Source organism: Trachypithecus francoisi, unplaced genomic scaffold (assembly GCF_009764315.1).
Source record: "Trachypithecus francoisi isolate TF-2019V2 unplaced genomic scaffold, Tfra_2.0 Lachesis_group1, whole genome shotgun sequence".
NCBI lineage: Eukaryota > Metazoa > Chordata > Mammalia > Primates > Cercopithecidae > Trachypithecus > Trachypithecus francoisi.
Window position 1 is genome coordinate 39,337,535 of NW_022681454.1, and position 21,671 is coordinate 39,359,205.

At 41.6% G+C, this 21,671-nt stretch overlaps 1 protein-coding gene across 3 annotated transcripts in view; it reads right to left on the reverse strand.

The window, feature by feature from the left end:
- Positions 1-14,246: 14,246 nt before the first annotated feature.
- Positions 14,247-21,671, reverse strand: part of SMIM14 (small integral membrane protein 14) — an 87,304-nt gene continuing 79,879 nt past the window's right edge. For 2 of the 3 annotated variants that reach the window (XM_033214022.1, XM_033214021.1), the window contains 2 exons: positions 19,375-19,517; positions 14,249-14,988 (listed from right to left, as the gene is read on the reverse strand). In XM_033214022.1, the coding sequence (XP_033069913.1) occupies positions 14,956-14,988; positions 19,375-19,517 (176 nt within the window). In that variant the 3' untranslated portion in view covers positions 14,249-14,955. Of the gene's footprint in view, positions 14,989-19,374; positions 19,518-21,671 lie in introns of all 3 variants that reach the window. The other variant, XM_033214020.1, reaches the window with a different exon arrangement.

The window sequence follows — 21,671 nt, forward strand, 5'->3', positions numbered from 1 at the left end:
TTCAGTGAAAAGCTCTTTGAATATCTTTCTTTTTAATTTTACGAATTTTTTTTTCTTTTTTTTTTTTTTACAGAGACAGGGTCTCACTGTATTGCCCAGGTTGGTCTCGAACTCCTGGGCTCAAGGGATCCTCTTGCCTCGGCCTCACAAAGTGCTTGGTTTACAGGCATGAGCCACAGTTCCTGGCCCTCTTTGAATATCTTTAATGCTTTTAGAGATTAGCATCAGAGAATTATTAATACTAGAGGGCACAAGGAATTAGCCATTGCCAGTGGACACCTACATAGGTGTGACTATGTGACTCAGTTTTAAAAACATTGTGACCCAATGAAAAAATTCCTTGGATGTTATAGAGGATGAAAATTGTAAGTCCTATTCATTCTTTAATGGAGAAACTAAAATTTACAATATTACTTTATTTAGCCCAAGATTTTCTTAAGCTTTGTATTTTCTAATTCAGCTTTGGCTTGCAGAATCATGCTTGAAGTTTGAGACTGCCAGCTTTCAACAGGCAGTTACTAGTGAAACTCTTTGGAAAGATGAGAAGATGTTGACATAAGTGTAATGTGAGACAAAGCAAAGTAAAATGTAATTTTTAAGTAAACGTTGTGGGGTGTGATGGTGGTTCACGTCGCTGTCGGTTGTTATAGGAGTGAACAAAGGGGGACGAATGCAGAAATGAAGACAAAGACAAAAAGAGTATTTTTGGAAGAAGGGGTCAGGGGGCTCCTTGCTTCTAGTGAACAAGGGCCCTGAGCTTCTATAGCCATTCGTATTTATTAGGTAGAAAGAGCAGTGGGGGAGAGGTAATGGTTGGTCAGCTGCTTGATTTATCACAGGTACACATAATTGCTTTCTTTGTACAACAGGCTTCAGATGTTCCTATAGATAATCACAAGGAACACTGCGCTTGGGGCGTGACTGCCCTCAGCACCCCTTCTGGTGGCAGACGCAGTTGTTAGTTTTCCAACATCCTGCTTTCATGAGAACAGTTTTCTGTTTGCTCATATGGCCTCCAGTGGTATACTGAGTTGGTCACGACCCTCATTCTTTTGGCCTGTAACATCTCCCCCTTTTTGTTTTTTCATTATTCGAATAAAGGTAATTGCAGGTTGTGCAGCTCTCAGTTGCCGTTTCGTGGTCCAGCTGATTTTGCAGACTATGAACAAAAACCAAAAACATAATATTAATCCCATAGTTACAAAAAAGACATTGAGGTGCTATTTGTAGTAGGTCCAAGGGTTAAGGCTCTCAAAACCTTGCTGGAATTCTGCCTAAGCTTTTAAAGAGGACTGAAATGCTTGAGTCTACTTATTCAAGTTAAGGATTTTACTTTATAAATCATTAATATCAAAAGTAACATTGGATGTGAAAGCTCCCTGTAAATGGGCTTTTACAAGGCTCCACGGATATTCACTTTGGTTATATACCAAATTGGTCACACAAATATGAGTATGATTAAAATGACAATGCAATTGCTGCTGCAACTGCAAACTTTGTACTTGTTCTCCTAGCCACAGAACAGTAGTCTTTACATTGCCACTTCTGTTTGTATTTCGGTGTTAATTTTATTTTGAAGCATCCATGCCTGGTTGGCTGTGCGTGTCCAGTTTTCCACATATTGAGCTGTTTGCATGGAGCTGTGCATTGCTATTGAGGACATCACAAGAGAGGTTATTAATGTAACTAAGGAGACTACAGCAAAAATGATCATGCGTAAGGCTCTATGAGCACGATGAGTAAGCTGAGTAAAAAGGAGTTTCATAAGCTGTAAAGCGGGGGTGACTGCCCAAGGATTAGATAAATTTATAGGAATTCATAATCTGGAATGCAACCTAGAATTATTAGGGTGGATATGTCATGTGTTTGTATTGTGCTACAATTAAGGCAATGATACAGTTGACAGGAATCACAAGTGAATTGGGCATCATCTACCTGGAGTTGGTTCTTTTTTGCTGCTAAGAAAACATAAGGATTAGCAACACAAATTGTAAATTGAGTGGTAATATTTTCTACAAGGGTAACTAAAACTGCATTTAGCACAATTACTATTATTGGATTGTGTCCCAATCCAAATGCTGCCATTCATAAATGTGAGTGCTGCTTTCCATATTGACTCCTGAATTGGACCTCTCTTTCCTTGATAATGCCATTGAGGCAAAGGTGGGCTAAAGCCTGTGCTGTGTCAAGCAATTTGGGCAGCAGATTGAGATTGAATCCCAATGTGATGTAGTGAGGAGATGTTAAAGTTTTGCCACCAGTGCCAGTAAAGTTCATGCCATGAGGTCTGATGCTTATGTCTCCCAACCAAATGACCACGGGGACCCCAGTCAATAATGTCTCCCATCAACATGGACTGTTGTCTAGCTAGGGAGCCAAGACACTGGGTCCAAGGACGGGGGTTAGAATTATCAAAGGGAGCCCATTCTGTATAATTAATACAATTTGGGCAATGGGGCCAGGAGTGATTAGTAACTACACCAGTAATATTAATAGAGCTAAGGCCCAATAGGTACATATATTTTTCTTTTTTTTTTTTTTGAGACGGAGTCTCGCTCTATCGCCCAGGCTGGAGTGCAGTGGCCGGATCTCAGCTGACTGCAAGCTCCGCCTTCCGGGTTTACGCCATTCTCCTGCCTCAGCCTCCCGAGTAGCTGGGACTACAGGCACCCGCCACCTCGCCCGGCTAGATTTTTGTATTTTTTTAGTAGAGACGGGGTTTCACTGTGTTAGCCAGGATGGTCTCGATCTCCTGACCTCGTGATCCGCCCGTCTCGGCCTCCCAAAGTGCTGGGATTACAGGCTTGAGCCACCGCGCCCGGCCAGTACATATATTTTTCATGGTAACTCAGCCATGCCTGGGATTGAATTGCAAGGCAACTGCAGTTGAGTGATGTATCCTGGATGATGCATAAAGTAAGTCCCACCCATGGAGTGGTATAATTGATACCATTGTTCTGAGAGTCTAATTGCTCTGTGTCAGGGGGAGTTAAGGGTCCTGGTGCCCATGCTCCTTGATCATGATCTATCTCAGGAAGAGTGTCACTCCAGAGTACCAGTTGTACTACTGGGGGGGTTAGGAATGTATGCCCAGTATGTTTTTGCCTCTGCACAGGGAAAACATAGCACACAGGATATTACAGCTAGCATGGTCATAAACATGGAGTCAGGGGTTTTTGCCTGACCCTGATGCTCCAGCAGTTTCTCATCTTCTTTTTTTTTTTTTTTTTTTTTTTTGAGGCGGAGTCTCGCTCTGTCGCCCGGACTGGAGTGCAGTGGCCGGATCTCAGCTCACTGCAAGCTCCGTCTCCCAGGTTTACGCCATTCTCCTGCCTCAGCCTCCTGAGTAGCTGGGACTACAGGCGCCCGCCACCTCGCCCGGCTAGTTTTTGTATTTTTAGTAGAGACGGGGTTTCACCGTGTTAGCCAGGATGGTCTTGATCTCCTGACCTCGTGATCCGCCCGTCTCGGCCTCCCAAAGTGCTGGGATTACAGGCTTGAGCCACCGCGCCCGGCCTGGTTTCTCATCTTCTTGTGTGGTTTTCTTGATCTATAAAACACAAGCATACCCTTGTCCCCATGTCAGTAAATCTACCAGGCCTTTCCATTGTCCTTCTTCCAGGGATTTCCATAATACTTTTGGGTAAACTTTCCTTTTTCCTCTAACATTTGCCAGTGTCATTCTACGAAGTCTTTTTTTTTTTTTTTTTTTTTTGAGACGGAGTCTCGCTGTGTCGCCCAGGCTGGAGTGCAGTGGCGCGATCTCGGCTCACTGCAAGCTCCGCCTCCCGGGTTCCCGCAATTCTCCCGCCTCAGCCTCCGAGTAGCTGGGACTACAGGCGCCTGCCACCGCGCCCGGCTAGTTTTTTTTTTGTATTTTTAGTAGAGACGGGGTTTCACCGTGTTAGCCAGGAGGGTCTGATCTCCTGACCTCGTGATCCGCCCGCCTCGGCCTCCCAAAGTGCTGGGATTACAGGCTTGAGCCACCGCGCCCGGCCTCTACCGAAGTCTTATTATCTGTACCAGGAGTTAAAACATTTAAAGTAAATAATGCTAAATGTAGTATTGTTTGAGGTGGTAACTGGTCTCCTATAACCCCTTTTTGTTTTTTCAACATAGGTTGTAACATTTGATGTGCCTGCTCTATAATTCCTTGTCCTCAAGGGTTATGAGGAATTCTTGTTTTGTGAGTGATTGCCTATAACTAAAAAATTTTGAAAAGCATGACTAACATAAGCAGGTCTATTGTCAGTTTTTAATTGTTTAGGGACCCTCATATGGGCAAATGACAACAGACAATGTCGTTGGACATGGCCAGCTGTTTCACCTGTTTGACATGTAGCATGCAGCATATGAGAGTAAGTGTCTATAGTCATATGAACATAGCTAAGTTTGCCAAAGGCTGCTATATGTGTTACATCCATTTGCCAGATTTCATTTGGAGCTAAGCCTCGTGGGTTACATCCTTCTATGGGTATAACACCAGCGACATGCTGACAAGTGGGGCAGGCTTGCACAATAGCTAGAGGCTGGCTTCGAGGCAGATGAAGCATATGAATAAGGGCAGAAGTGTTTTAATGCAGTAATGCATGAGAGGCTTGAGCTTGCTGAAACACAGAACCAATCAATTTATCTGCTCTATCATTACCTAGAGATAGTAGTCCAGGAAGTTGTGTGTGAGAGCGAATATGAGAAATACGAAAAAGGAGCAGCATGAAAGCGAACAGCTTGCTGAAGTCTTGGAAACAAGTTAAACAGTTCTGCTTTTAATAGCGGCAGTCTCAATGTGACTGGCTACATTCACAACATAGGCTAAATCACAGACAATAGGAGAGGAAACAGTGAGCTGTAAAACCTGAATAATTGCCATTAATTCTGAGCGTTGAGCTGAAACACCAGGGGTTTTTATCATTTGAATATGCTTAGGTCCGTAAAATAGATGCTCAGCCTTTGGAAGAGCCATCAGTGAAGTAAGTCCGGCCGCCTGGAATAGGCCAGTAAAAGGGTAAACTTTATAAAATTGCAAAACTTTGTCTGATGGATAATGATTACCTATTATTCCTTTGCTTCAGCCAACGTTGTGGAGCGATGAAGCTCAGTTCCCACATCCTGACAAGCTTTGAGAAAATTTCCTAAGCTTTTTGCACATCTCACAGGTGACAGTGCACGTTTACAATCCGTGTTTGCATTTTCAAACACTAGTTAAGGTTAGCATTTCTGTAGCCATGGTATGAGAAATCTGACGCTTCACTGCCTCTTGTAATCTTGCAAGAAAATGTGCATAGGGCTCCTGCGACCCTTGCGTGATATGTAAAAAAGATTGTACTGGGACCCTTTCCTCTGGAATTGTGGCCCAGGCACGTTTAGCAGCCAAGGCACACTGCTTATAAGCAGCATCTAGGAGTGCCATTTGATGTTCCAGGTCTGAGTAGGGGCCACTACCTAACAGCATCCTCTGTAATGTCTCTGTGTCCAGCAGCATGATTCTGTCTAGCCTGATCTGCACACAGTTCTTGCCAATTTGAATTCCGTGTCAGGTATGCACTAGCAGACAAACAAGTGCAAGCCAAATGCTTTACATCAAAGGGTGGAAGGCGCATAGCGCCAAATATAGATTCTAGCAATCCTAAAGTAAATGGGCTTTGTACTCCATTATTAACTACACTAGCTTTTAATTCCTTCAGCAACTTAAATTCTAGTGGGGTGTGTTCATGTATAAGCTGCTGTGGATTATTTGGATCGGGCCTTACGGAAATAGGAAAAGCGCAAGTTCCTAAGGGTTCTCCAGCTATAGCAGCAGAGTGTAAAATTCTTTGTATTGGGGTCTCTATTTCTGCTACTGAAGGAGGCGGTTTAGATGTTTCTGCTACTAGAGGGGGCAACACAGGCCAGTTTTCATCCTCCTGCTTCTCTTTATTATTTTTAATTGGTGCTGTTGGGAGAAAAGATTATTTCAAATCTTTAGACTCTGAACATGACTCCTGCTGTCTAGCAGAATAAGAAATGAATAATGGCAGAAGAATAGTATGAACTAAACTCCAAATATAGAAAAGAAGTAGCCAAATTCTTCCCCCATGTTACCCTGATTCAGAAACTTCCCATTCCCAGTACCTCTTTAGGGCACTGACCTTATATCAGCTGCTGGCAGACTCTTCCCAGTGTTTCTCGTTCTCGTTCTTCTTGTCAGTTTCACTTTCTCTGCTCTAGCAGACCTTAGCTTACATCCCTGTCCCGGGTGTGACTTGTCGCTGTCGGTTGTTATGGGAGTGAACAAAGGGGGACGAATGCAGAAATGAAGACAAAGACAAAAAGAGTATTTTTGGAAGAAGGGGTCGGGGGCTGCTTGCTTCTAGTGAGCAAGGGCTCTGAGCTTCTACAGCCCTTCGTATTTATTAGGTAGAAAGAGCAGGGAGGGAGAGGTAATGGTTGGTCAACTGCTTGATTTATCACAGGTACACATAATTGCTTTCTTTGTACAATAGGCTTCAGATGTTCCTGTAGATAATCACAAGGAACACTATGCTTGGAGCGTGACTGCCCTCAGCACCCCTTCTGTTGGCAGATGCAGTTGTTAGTTTTCCAACATCCTGCTTTCATGAGAACAGTTTTCTGTTTGCTCATATAGAATCCAGTGGTATACTGAGTTGGTCACGACCCTCATTCTTTCGGCCTGTAACAGGCTCATGCCTGTAATGCCAGCACTTTTGGAGGCCGAGGCAACAGGATCACTGGAGCTCAGGAGTTGGATGGAGACCGGCCTGGGCAACACGGTGAAACCCCATCTCTGCAAAAATTAGCCTGGTGTGGTGGGGTGCGCCTGTAGTCTCATTGCTCATGGGGCTGAGGCAGGAGAATAGCTTGAGCTCCAGAGGTTGAGGCTGCAGTGAGCCATAATGGTGATGCTGCATTGCAGCCTGGGTGACAAAGTGAGACTCTATCTCAAAAAAAAAAAAAAAAAAAAAAAGGCTGTTAGATGAAAATGAAGACAAAACAACATTTGCAAGGATATAAATCTTAAACCATTTGTTGGGGGTATAGGCTCTGGTGTCAGATTTCCATCTGTCCTGTATTTTGTAACCACAAATTGTCCTGGCTGGATTAATTGTAAGGAAGCCCCTTTAAACACATTTAGACTTCCAAAGTTTGTTTGCATACCAATTAGTTGTCATGAAAAGCTGCATACCCAGGGTCTGAGATGCCTTTTGTATATAAAGTGCTTCTCCTTTTGACACTGACTGAATTACATACATAACAGATTCATTTATTTAAAAACAATTTAAGAGGCTTTTTCTATAATGCTGAACCTCCTGTGTGGTATTTGTGTTTAATTCTGGTCAAAACTAATAAACACTGCAATTCAAAACCATTAATCATCAAGCATAGACCAACTATCTGAGGTTATGAGCACATATTTAAGAGGTTAGACTCTGGCATTCCAGATATTGCAAATAATACTTTTCTCATTTCTAAATTTCCTAGAAATAAGTGGAGATTTGTATAAGGAAATAATACTCTTTAAAAATTTTATTTTTGACTCAGGATCTGGCTCTGTTGCCCTGGCTAGAGTGCAGTGGTGCCATCACAGCTCACACAGTAGCCTGGAACTACTGGGCTCAAGCCTCCCTCCCACCTCAGCCTCCCAAGTAGCTGGGACTACAGATGCAGGCCATCATGTCCCACTAAGTTTTATCTTATTTTTATAGAGACAGAGTCTGTGTTGCTCAGGCTGGTCTTGAACGCCTGGCATCAAGTAATCCTCCCACCTCCCAATGAAACATGTACTGATGGTCGGGCATGGTGGCTCACGCCTGTAATCCCAGCACTTTGGGAGGCCAGGGTGGGCGGATCACGAGGTCAAGAGAGCAAAGACCATCCTGGCCAACATGATGAAACCCTGTCTCTACTAAAACTACAAAAATTAGCCAGGCATGGTGGTACGCACCTGTAGTCTCAGCTACTCGGGAGGCTAAGGCAGGAGAATTGCTTGAACCCTGGAGGTGGAGGTTGCAGTGAGCCAAGATCGTGCCACTGCACTCCAGCCTGGCAACAGAGCAAGACTCCGTCTCAAAAAAAAACCCCAAAAAAACCCCACAAAAACAAAAACAAAAACCATGTACTGATATGAAAATTGTTTTATCCTGGCAGGGCACAGTGGCTCACGCCTGTAATTCCAGCACTTCGGGAGGCTGAGGCAGGTGGATCACAAGGTCAGGAGTTCAAGACAAGCCTGGCCAAGATAGTGAAGCCCCGTCTCTACTAAAAATACAAAAATTAGCCGGGTGCGGTGGCAGGTGTCTATAATCCCAGATACTTGGGAGGCTGAGGCAGGAGAATTGTTTGAACCCCGGGGAGCAGAGGTTGCAGTGAGCCGAGATTGTGCCACTGCACTCCAGCTTGGGTGATACTATGTCTCAAAAAAAAAAAAAAAAAGTAAGTTGCTTTATCCTTAAAACGACATATATTGTTTTCACCCCTACATAATCCTTGCCTCCCAGACATCTCCCCACTAACTTCAGGAGACATCTTAATTTGGCATCTGATGGTTTGAAATAGTTTCTGTAATCAAATCCTGAATAAAATCCATTTTAAAGCCTACAGAAAGTTAAGAAACAAGTCTAAAAATTTGTTGAAATGTTTATTGAACGAACATAATACATTTGTCTGAGAAGAGATATGCTCACTAAAATCCCCTACAAGCAACTAATGGGAAAAGATCACACTGGTAACTCCAATTTTTAAAAATATGGTCATGAAAGATAACTGTAGTTGGTGTTTATGAATCATCTTTTGGGGGTAAAAGCCCCCAACAACTCTACAAATTGAGATCCAGAACTGAGAAAATCATCAGGTGAAATACCAGGACCAAAAAACTTATTTTATTTGAATTCCATTTTCTGAGAAGAAAACTAGTATTGCGGCAGAGTCATTTAATGAAAACTTACAGTTTCACGAAGGATTCAGGTATCCGTTGACATGTACATAACAATATTTAGATTGAATCATAAAAAGTTGACTGTCTACAAGATATTATTTCACAAATTTATCTATTTTAAATAACACTTAAGTTATTACATACATACTGACATCAAAATCATGCCAGAGCAATGTTACTACTTTTACATGTTTCTGAGTATTCATGATCTTTAATGTCTGGACACATTCTAGGTCACAGAGCAAAAGCAAATTTTCACTTTTGTGTGTTTTTGGTACAGTGACATGTCTAGCTCCTTTTGAGCAAGATATATCTGCTTAAATAATTAACACTATTGGATATTAGTCCCTCAAAGCAAATGTCTATTTTACCTGGTATTCTAGGAAGAGAGAGAGAGAAAGAAAGAAAATAACCAAAGAAATGTGACTGCAATCTAATTTCCAAGAGAGAAGTTCTGCTTCTGAATACTGGCCCCATACTACATATTTTATAAATATTTTTCTCACAACTTTTCTTAAAACTTAAGTTCTCTCTTAGGAATGTCTTTAGTTAGGTCTTACAAAGAAACTGTTTAATATAGGATGTTAACACCTACTAAGCAAAAGATGCTTGCTTCTCTTCCCACAAAAGCCAAACAGAAAACAAAGAGTGTTACTAATATTTTCTATTTATTCATTAATAAAAAGTGCATAGTACAAGCCCTTTATCCCAATCCAAGTACTCAGAAAAAGATTAACAATAGACCCTGGATGGCACAGACATGATTTGTTTGGCGTGATTTAAACATATAAAAACAGTAATTAACATTTAGCATATCACACGACCACTTTTGCTTTTAACAAAGCAATCACACATTTAGAAATATAAGACTAAATTTACTACTGCAAGAACAAAAATTTAACCCATTAAACTATAAACTCTCTTCATTTTTCCTTCTTCAAATTACTGTTTTGTGTCTTAAACTGAGCTGGTCAAATTTGAGCACATAATTCATGTAGAGTGACAGACTTTGATTTAGAGTGATAGACTTCCCAGGTTCCTTTGAAAATTTAAGATACTGGTAATTCCATAAACACTCCCACACCACATACCACAAAAACACTAAAAATAACCATGGAATAGCTGTATTCAATAATTATTTTGGAAAATCCACATTGTAAAATATGACTTGCTGACCATGGGACAGTGCTTGGATAGATAACATGAAAAAAATGAAAAACATTTTTTTTTTTGAGACGGAATTTCACTCTTGTTGCCCAGGCTATAGTGCAATGGCGTGACCATGGCTCACTGCAACCTCCGCCTCCCAGGTTCAAGTGATTCTCCTGCCTCAGCTTCCCAAGTAGCTGGGATTACAGGCATGGGCCACCACACCCAGCTACTTTTGTACTTTTAGTAGAGATGTTGACCAGGCTGGTCTCAAACTCCTGACCTCAGGTGATCTGGCTGCCTCGTTCTCCCAAAGTGATGGGACTACAGGCATGAACCACCATGCCCAGCCTGAAAAAAATCTTTTACTAGAAACAGTTCCAATGTTAACCTTTCCCAGATGGGGAGAAAAAAAAAAAAAAAAAAAACCTCCCACCATTATTGTGCATAAAACAAAATAAGCTTTTTTATTTTTTTCTTTTTGGCAGAGACAGGGCCTTGCTATGTTGCCCAGGCTAGTCTCAAACTCCTGGGCTCAAGCAGTTCTCTCGCCTCAGCCTCCCAAATTGCTGGGATTACAGGCATGAGCCACCATGACTGGTCTAAAACAAAATAAATTCTTTTTTTTTTTTTTTTTTTTTTTGAGGCGGAGTCTCGCTCTGCCGCCCGGGCTGGAGTGCAGTGACGCAATCTCGGCTCACTGCAAGCTCCGCCTCCCGGGTTCACGCCATTCTCCTGCCTCAGCCTCCTGCGTAGCTGGGACTACAGGCGCCCGCCGCCGCGCCCGGCTAATTTTTTGTATTTTTAATAGAGACGGGGTTTCACCGTGGTCTCGATCTCCTGACCTTGTGATTCGCCCGCCTCGGCCTCCCAAAGTGCTGGGATTACAGGCGTGAGCCACCACGCCCGGCCAAACAAAATAAATTCTTAATGACATTTGTGGAATATGTTTAAGAGCCAAAACTGTGAAAATGTAAGCTGTATCTTTCTTTTTTCGCAGATTATTTAAAAAGGATTGTAGCCACAATTCAGGTGAATGTTTACAAGCCAAATAACGACTTAAGAGTGTGCTCAATAAAAAGGCCACAGGTAGAAGCTTTAAGAATTAAATAGAATAATATAAATTACTAGGTCAACAAGAATATTTCATGTATAGTACACTGTCTCAGGAATGCAGAGAAATTTTAAAAGAAACCCAAGACTAAATACTTCATTAAGAACACTGGTTACGGCCGGGCGCGGTGGCTCAAGCCTGTAATCCTAGCACTTTGGGAGGCCGAGACCATCCTGGCTAACACGGTGAAACCCCATCTCTACTAAAAAAATACAAAAAACTAGGCGGGCGCATGTAGTCCCAGCTACTCGGGAGGCTGAGACAGCGTAAACCCAGGAGGCGGAGCTTGCAGTGAGCTGAGATCCGGCCACTGCACTCCAGCCCGGGCGACAGAGCGAGTCTCCGTCTCAAAAAACAAAACAAAACAAAACAAAACACTGGTTACCAAGTAAATAGATGGTTCATGTGGGAAAAAGCTAATACACATAGACGTAATGTCAACTAAGTGCATGTGACAGAAATTAAGAACTAGGAATAAGAATCTAGATTTTCCAGTCAGGCACGGTGGCTCACGTCTGTAATCCTAGCACTTTGGGAGGCCATAGTGGGTGGATCACCTGAGGTCAGGAGTTTGAGACCAGCCTGGCCTACATGGCGAAACTCCGTCTCTAACTGAAGATACAAAAATTAGCCGGGCGTGGTGGTGGGCACTTACAATCCCGGCTACTCGGGAGGCTGAGGAAGGAGAATCGCTCGAACCCGCGGGTGGATGTTGCAGTGAGCCAAGATCGCACCACTTCACTCCAGCTTGGGCGGAAGAGCAAAACTCCATCTCCAAACAACAACAAAAAAGAATCCAGGTTTTTAGGTGTAATACTAGACATTCTGTGTCCAAGTTTCAGCCACTTCTTCCAATAAAGCCTTCTAAAAGTCTTTTTTTTTTTTTTTTTTGAGACAAGGTCTTCTAAAAGTCTTTTTTTTTTTTTTTGAGACAAGATCTCACTCTGTCACTCAAGCTGGAGTGCAGTGGCGTGATCTTGGCTTCCTGCAACCTCTGTCTCCCAGGCTCAAGCGATTCTCCTGCCTCAGCCTCCTGAGTAGCTAAGACTACAGGCTGTGTCACCAAACCCGGCTAATTTTTGTATTTTTTGTAGACACGGAGTTTCACCATGTTGGCCAGGCTGGTCTCAAACTCCTGACCTCAAGTGATCCACCCGCCTCAGCCTCCCAAAGTGCTGGGATTACAGACATGTCACTGCGCCCAGCCCCCAAAGCCAATTTTCAATTATTTGTGAGCCATAGATTCAGTGACTACATCAGTATCTCTTGCCAGGGATTGGCCTTCTAGCAGCTCAGAGAACAGATTGTTAGGATATATATATGGGCAAGCCTTCTAAGTTCCAGAGGCAAGAGCAGAAAATGGCATGCTATAGGGATTTAGCTCCATCTTAAGCCATTCTGGCCCTTTCTGCTCTACTTCACCAGCTGTAGAGTTAGGAAGGCTTCCAGCAGGCCACAAAAACCTTTATTCTGTGGGGCTCATTTATCCAGGATTTAACTTACCTGTGTTATGTTACCCATCTATTAACACAAGTAATTCAGAGTTGGTTATATTATTTCAAGAAATTGAGCACAAAGCCAAGATGTGTACAAGGAGGAATTCAAACAATCAATATTGGATTATATAACGAAAAGATACCCTTACAATGTTTATGATCTAGAATGTAATCATAATAAAGGGGAAAAAAATCTCTTATGAGTATCACAATTGTACCAGAGACTATTAAACAGTACAATGATACAGAGAATTTATTCAATTCATACAAGCAATTTACCAGATCTAAACAGTGAACAGACTGACCTAAGGGGAAAAAAATCCTTACGGTTGATAGCAAATTATCTTCTAGCCCCCATAAATAATCTGCAATCATTTGCTAGGAAAAAAACTTCATAACCACATGGGTCATGCAGACATTTTTATTTATTTGTTTATTTTTAGACAGAGTCTTGCTCTGTCACCCTGACTGGAGTGCAGTGGCACGATCTCAGCTTATTGCAACCTCCGTCTCCCGGGTTCAAGCAATTTCCTGCTTCAGTCTCCCTAGTAGCCGGGATTACAGGCACACACCACCATGCCTGGCTAATTTTTGCATTTTTAGTAGAGGCAAGGTTTTACCATGTTGGTCAGGCTGGTCTCGAACTCCTGACCTCAGGTGATTCGCCCGCCTCGGCCTCCCAAAGTGCTGGGATTACAGGCGTGAGCCACCATACCCGGCCCATGCAGACATTTTTAAGTGCTATTGGTATTCACTTTATTTCAAACTGAGCAAAACAATACAACCTTTTACTTTTTTACACATTTCAAAATTTCTCTCATATTAACATTTCTTCCTACCCCAATCCATCCCATCACCAAACAGGAATAAGATAAGGAGTGAAAAAAATATGTTTGTTTCGCATTTTCCTTCTTTTCCCTTGAAGTAAACCTGTTATTTATTAAATTTTTTTATAGGTCAGAGGATAACAAAGGACTCAATGGAGTAAATAAGTAAATAGGCATTCAAATGTCAGTAACCTAATAGGCCCTAATACAGCTTTAATACTTTATTTTTATATTTATTTTTGAGAGAGAGTCTCACTCTGTCGCTCAGGCTGCAGTGCAATGGTGCAATCTCGGCTCACTGCAACCTCCACCTTCTGGGTTCAAGCAATTCTCCTGCCTTGGCCTCCTGAGTAGCTGGGATTACAGGCACATGCACCACGCCTGGCTAATTTTTCTGTATTTTTAGTAGAGACAGGGTTTCACCATGTTGGTCAGGCTGGTCTCGAACTCCTGACCTCAAATGATCCGCCCACCTCAGCCTCCCAAAGTGCTGGGATTACAGGTGTGAGCCACCACACTAGTCTAAAGATTTTCATTTTAACAGGCAGTGTTAGAACAGAAAAAAAGCTTCCCAAGAGGCACTCATTTTAAAAATAAATTATAGCTTAAATTATTATGTGGATTATACCAGCAAAGGCAGAAAGAATTAATGTTTTCCTCCTTTCATGAACCTTGTAAGGCTAGTGTTGAGTGGCTTACAAATGTCATATAATGGACTGTAAATCATCTGCCATATTGATCAATCATGTTTATTTAAGGTTTTCTTAACATTAGAGATTTTTAATGAGAGTATAAAATTAGTAAACAACCATTTCATTTTTTTCTCTCTTCCTATTCTAGCCACATAAACCAGTTTAATCCATGACACGGATTTCAGCTGTAATTTGCAAAACAATCCAAGAGCTACCACAGTCCCCAAAACTACAGAAAACTGCCATCCACAAATTAACTACCAAGGTAAATGTAAATACAACGTGGTTCTAATTTTCTTTCATACAATCCCAGACAACCCGAAATAACTTTATAAATACCTCATGAAAAAAAGCAATTTTAAAAGCTATCAAATCTATTTAAAATATATAAATGCAGACCTCTCAAATTTCCTTCAATCAGGCCAGAAATTATCACAAAAATTATAATCACAGTTACAAACAGAATGAGTGGAATGTTTGTAAGTTTAGGACAACCAAAAACGCCCCATGTGACTTTTTAAAAATATAATCATTCACTCAAATATACTGTAAATAGGAATGGCAGTAACACAGGAAGCAAAAATAAACTTGCAAGTGAAATTTCTAGAAGCTCATGAAAACAATACCATCCCATATTGCAGATACAAAAGGAAAAACAGTTCTAATGGGGTTAAGAGTACTCTGGTCATCTTCGTTCGTTTCGTCGTGCAAGGTGTTAACTATTTTCACTTCCCATATCACAAAGTTAGTCCACAGGAGGAGCTGGTGGATCTTGTCCCTGGCATTAGAAAGAAATAAATTATTTAACTGACTTTTTAAAAATTTTAAATTTTTTAACATTTATTTTATTACTGTTTAAAAAATTGACTTATTAAATCCCAGTGCAACCAATCTAACACATAGAGAAAGAACTGAGCAGCAATGCCCCCCACCATCCCATCCCAAATATATGCTTATTTGGACTTTTCATATGTTTTTACATGAGGGAACACTAGATTAAATAACACTGTGATTTTCCACCATTTGTCTCATTTTTCCCTGTAGAATGGAAGAGAGAGGGAATCTGTATAACAGTGATGTTATCACTCCTGCCAGCAACCACATTAGCTGACACACAGTCTGCATTGCATTAATATGGTAATTTTCAAAGTGTCACAGATACAATACTTGCAGGATTATGCATGGACATCTTGACTGGTTAACCAGGAGAATGTAATGGTAAAATTTCCAGGCTTGCCAAACAATTCCGGAATTTTTCTTTTTTTTCTTTTTTGAGACAGAGTCTCACTGGGTCGCCAGCCCCAGGAGTGATCTTCAAACTAATGAAAGTATCTTCATCCCTCTTGCTAAGGTTGATTGGCTAAGCGAAGTACTGTATATTTAAAATGAAGCTAGGGACTTTTGTTTCTCAATACTGAATGTCTACGAGGAAGCATGTGGCTGCAGTTGCTTCTGGCAGTCATCCTATGACCCTAAGGGGAGCCCATCTTGGAATGAAGTTGATAGTAAGAGGAAAGAAACTGGGTCTTTGATGACACTGTTAAACTTTCTTAACACTGACCCTACCTCTGAATTTTTTTGATGTGTAAATCAATGAAGCCACTTGTTTTAAACCGCTTTGAATTGACTTTTGCTAACTTGCAATAGAAAGCAAGTGAACTATAAAGGAAAGATCAGAGTTTTTAAGATTCTCAAGATTTTATTTATTTACCCTGAAATGATGTATGAGGCCTGAGTTGGGGGTGATCAATATTTCTACTTGGAATTAGTCTCAACACATTTTCTTACTTATTCCTAAGATAGCGGAACTACTATTCCTAGAAACACTGGCCTACAATGAATTAAGGCCCAAAAGAGTATAATCTTGCATTTCTGTCATTTTAATAGTTTCTTTTTTTTTTTTTCCTATAGCCCAGGCTGGAGTACGGTGGTGCGATCTCGGCTCACTGCAGCCTCCACCTCCCGGGTTCAAGTGATTCGCCTGCCTCAGCTTCCCGAGTAGCTGGGATTACAAGCATGTGCCACCATGCCCGGTTAATTTTTTTGTATTTTTAGTAGAGATGGGGTTTCACCATGTTGGTCAAGCTGGTCTCCAGCTCCTGACCTCAAATGATCCACCCGCCTCAGCCTCCCAAAGTGCTGGGATTACAAGTGTGAGCCACCGCACCCAGCCCATTTTAATGGTTTCTAAGTCAGGTTATTAAGAATTCTATTTCTTTAGCTCCAAACATTGAGGAAGTTACTATTTGATATGAAAGTAACAAAGCTATACAAAAAAAGTAAGAAAGACGGCTAAGGAATAAACACTTTATCAAGACAATATGCAAGCTGTTTTATAAATACTCTCTTCTCCAAGAAAAAACAAAAATACGTGTAAGGCTTTTTATATAGTGCTAATAATGCCTTCTTTCTTTCTTTTTTTTTTTTTTTTTGAGATGGAGTCTCGCTCTTGTAGCCCAGGCTGGAGTGCAATGGTGCGATCTCGCCTCACTGCAACCTCCGCCTTCTGGGTTCAAGCAATTCTGCCTCTGCCTCCCGAGTAGCTGGGATTACAGGCATGAGCCACTGCCCCCGGCCTATAATGCCTTCTTTCTTAAAGTTAGCAAGCTATGTATCTTTTTTGTGTATGTTTTTCTTTTCGATTTTTTTTTCTTTCTATACTACATATGTTCTACTCCTTTTAAAATAAAGCAAAACACTGACCAATTAACACGGCATATTTGCTTTCTCTTATATAAAAAAATGAGTCTAACCGAACTTCTGATATCAACACCACAACACTGGAGAAAAGAAACAATTATTTCAGGAATTCCACATGGTAAAGGTTGGAAAAGAGAATTAGTGGGATAATTTGGTATTCAACAAGTGAATCTGGCCAGGCACGGTGGCTCATGCCTGTAATCCCAGCACTTTGGGAGGCAAATGCAGGCAGAGCACCTGAGGTCAGGAGTTCGAGACCAGCCTGGCCAACATGGCGAAACCCCATCTCTACTAAAAATACAAAAATTAGTCAGTTGTGGTGACACACACCTGTAATGCCAGTACTTTGGGAGGCCGAGGCAGGCAGATCACCTGAGGTCAGGAATTTGAGATCAGCCTGGCCAACATGGTGAAACCCCATCTCTACTAAAAATCCAAAAATTAGCCAGACATGGTGTGCACCTGTAATCCCAGCTACTCGGGAAGGGGAGGCAGGAGAATCGCTTGAACCCAGGAGGCAGAGGCTGCAGTGAACCGAGATTGCACCACTGCACTCCAGCCTGGATGACAGAGTGAGACTCCATCTCAAAAAAAAAAAAGAGCAAATCTATTATGGAAATTTTCCCTTTTTTTTTATGATGCTCTATCATCTTATAGCTTTTTTAATTATAAATTTTAACATTTTATTTATTTAAATTGACAAATAAAAATTGTATATATTTGTCATATACAACATGTTTTGAAATATGCATACATTTGTAGAATGGCTAAATTGAGGTAACTGGCATATTCATGGAAATTTTTTTTTTTTTTTTTTGAGACGAAGTTTCACTCTTGTCGCCCAGGCTGGAATGCAATGGCGCGATCTTGGCTCACTGCAACTTCCACCTCCTGGGTTCAAGCAACTCTCTTGCCTCAGCCTCCCGAGTAGCTGGGATTACAGGCGCCCACCATCACGCCCAGCTAATTTTTGTATTTTCAGTAGAAATATGGTTTCACCATGTTGGCCAGGCTGGTCTCAAACTGCTGAACTCAGGTGATCTGCCCATCTCAGCCTCCCAAAGTGCTGGGCTTACAGGCGTGAGCCACTGTGCCCCCCAGCCTCATGGAAATATTTTTAAAGAGATAATATTCAAATTCAATGTTTAAAAAAACACACACATAAATACTGGTTCTGAAAAGGATTAAAAGGAATCCTTTAACAGAGGTTCTTTTTTTGTGAGACAGTCTCACTCTGTAGCCCAAGCTGGAGTGTGGTGGTATGATCTTGGCTCACTGCAACCTCTGCCTCCTGAGCTCAAACGATTCTCAAGCCTCAGCCTCCTGAGTAGCTGGGACTACAGGCACACACCACCATGTCCAGCTAATTTTTTGTATTTTAGTAGAGACGGGGTTTCACCATGTTGCCCAGGGTACCGTGTCTGGCTAATTTTTTGTATTTTAGTAGAGACGGGGTTTTACCATGTTGCCCAGGGTGTTCTTGAACACCTGAGCTCGGGCAATCCGCCCGCCTTGGCCTCCCAAAGTGCTGGGATTGCAGGTGTCAGCCACCACGCCTGGCCAACAGAGTTTCTATTAAAGATAGTACTGAAAACTCCCTGTTGGGTCACTTTATCATAGTTTTAATTTAGAAGGTTCTAAAAATGGTTGTAATCATGACTATCAAGATTTATCAACATGAATGATTCTGACCTCTCCTTTTGCCAGCTCAGCTGATTTGTTGTGGTACAGAAATGGAAAACGGGTTTGAGAGAAATAGGATGGGAAAATGAGGAAAATAAAATAAGACAGGCTCAGTGTCTCTACTGAATAGCTAGGCCAGAAGGGGGTCAAACATTTGAGCTGAAGCTACTAAGAGTTTAGGGGTTAGAAGCATGAGAGGCAAGGGATCAACTGTGAGGTGGACAGAACTGAGTAGTGGAGGATTGAGATTTAAGCAATATTGCTGTGGATTATGAAATGGATTATTTTTTATGCTTCTCATGCGAGTAAAGATTGGAATTCAAGCCTGGGCAACCTAGCAAAATCCCATCTCTACAAAAAAATACAAAAAACTAGTCAGGTGTGCTAGTGCAGGCCTGTGGTCCCTGCTGCTCAGGAGGTTGAGGTGGGACGATCACCTGAGCCTGGGAGGTAGAGGCTACAGTGAGCTAAGATTGCACCAATGCACTCCAGCCTGGGCAGCTGAGCAAGACCCTGTCCGAACAAAAAAAAAAAAGGAATTCATTTTCAAATTAATTTTCGGCTTCTGGTCTGTGCTTCTTTCTGCATTTAACTCCACAAAGATTAAGCCATCAATTAAATCTTGGAATTGCAAGATTTAATAGAACTACATAGGTAGAATACTCTATGAGTTAAATGTAATTTAACTAATTTAGGTATTTTAGTCAAAACCAAGTCCTTCCCTGCCTCAGGTCACATACATTCCCTTACCCAAAAAGCATTTAAAATCTGCAATACTTACATTATGAGGACTGGTTGGCTTTCCAGGTAGGTTGGATCCTCTTAGATTCGGAGGTCTCAGTAAGAACAAGATCAATGCAATAACCATCCAGGCCACTAAGATCATAGTAACACTGATGCCATTATCACCAGAGGGTCCTGGTACTAAAGACAAACAAAAATGTAGCATGCTCACAATATTGTTAAAAGTAAAAATAAATTCTAATGTTTAAATGTCAGTTTCAAATACTGTATTAATATAAAAATTGTATTGATAAATTAGAGAAGTCCATATTATACCTTCAATTTCCCTTTCCTCCAGTGAGAACATCTAAAAAGTAAATGATGTTAAATAGTCATAAAACAAAACCTAGTAAGTTTTTGTTGTTTTCGTTTTTGTTTTTTTTTTTTTTTTGAGACGGAGTCTTGCTCTGTCACCCAGGCTGGAGTGCAGTGGCCAGATCTCAGCTCACTGTAAGTTCCGCCTCCCGGGTTTACGCCATTCTCCTGCCTCAGCCTCCCGAGTAGCTGGGACTACAGGCGCCCGCCACCTCGCCCGGCTAGTTTTTTGTATTTTTTAGTAGAGACGGGGTTTCACTGTGTTAGCCAGGATGGTCTCGATCTCCTGACCTCGTGATCCGCCCGTCTCGGCCTCCCAAAGTGCTGGGATTACAGGCTTGAGCACCGCGCCCGGCCTGTTTTCGTTTTTTGAGACGGGGTCTTGCCCTATCAAACAGGCTGGAGTGCGGTGGCTCAGTCATAGCTCACTACAGCCTTAAACTTCTGCGCTCATGGGATCCTCTCACCTCAGCCTCCTGAGTAGCTGGGACTACAGGTGTGTGCCACCATGCCCCATGCCCCTAATTTTTAATTTTTGTTTTTAGGAGAAACACTGTGTTGCCTGGGCTGGTCTCTAACAATTTTTTTTTTTTTTTTTTTTTTTTTTTTAGATGGAGTCTCACTCTGTTGCCAAGGCCGGAGTACAGTGGGACGATCTTGGCTCACTGCAACCTCCGCCTCCCAGGATCAAGCAATTCTGCCTCAGCCTCCTGAGTAGCTGGGATTACAGGCATGTGCCACCATGCCCAGCTAATTTTTGTATTTCTAGTAGAGATGGGGGTTCACCATGTTGGCCAAGCTGGTCTTGAACTCCTGACCTCAGGTGATCCACCCGCCTTGGCCTCCCAAAGTGCTTGGATTACAGGTGTGAGCCACTGTGTCCAGCCCCACACCCCTAATTTTTTTTTTTTTTTAATTTTTAGTAGTGATGACATCTCACTATGTTGTCTGGACTAGTCTCTAATGAATTTTTTAATAGTACAATAATTCTTAATATTTTGGGGTAACAGAATCATTTGAGAATTTGATAAAAATTAAGAACTCTATTTTAAGAATTCATGGGGTCCTTCAACAGAGGCCTTGCAAGGCAAGCTGGCCATGCCATGTTTGTAGATTAGTGAGGCTAGGGGCCCTAACTTCCCTAAGATCTACTTTTCTAGCTACCTCTGCCCTGTGTCTGGCACCTACATCCTTCATGACTGTTCTTTTTGATCCATTCTGGATTAAAAATAAATATGAAAAGCACTCATGTATACCAAATTCCATAATTTTGCATATAATTGTGGAAGGTTTAAGGACCCACAAAGCCACGAATCCATAGATTTGCTGAGATCTATGAATCTGAGTTAAGACCACAGAAAAGACACTCTCCTTTGGGGGGCAATCTGCATCTTAATTGCAGAGGCATCATGAAAAAGAAAGGGAACATCCGGGCTGCATAATATATACATTAAAAGATCCCTTTAATTACAGTCTCAACCAAAGAGATTACTTTGGCCTTCTTTTTCACAAAAAGAAGTTGAATTCAGGTCTAGATATTTTAAAATTTTATCAGTTTTTCTCTTCTATCAATTTTTTATCTTCTATTTATCAAGAGAAAAAAGCTAGACAGGGATGTATGTAAGTATACAGGTATCAGTTTTTCCTGGCTCCTTGACATAGCCGTGTCTTATTTAATTTGAAATAACAAGTGCCTAGCACAGTGCCTGATATGAGGTTAACAAATTTCTAATAAATGAAACATAGATTTTTTTATTGAAGTATATTAGAGAACTCAATTTTCAGAAATAAAAATGGCCAGATGCGGTGACTCACGCCTATTATCCCAGTATTTTGGGAGGCCAAGATGGGCAGATTGCCTGAACTCAGGAATTCGAGACCAGCCTGGGCAATATGGTGAAACCCCATCTCTGAGGGGAAAGAAAAGGAAAATCCGTTAGATAAACAGTTAAGGCTGGGCCCCAAGGAGTGCTTGCCTGA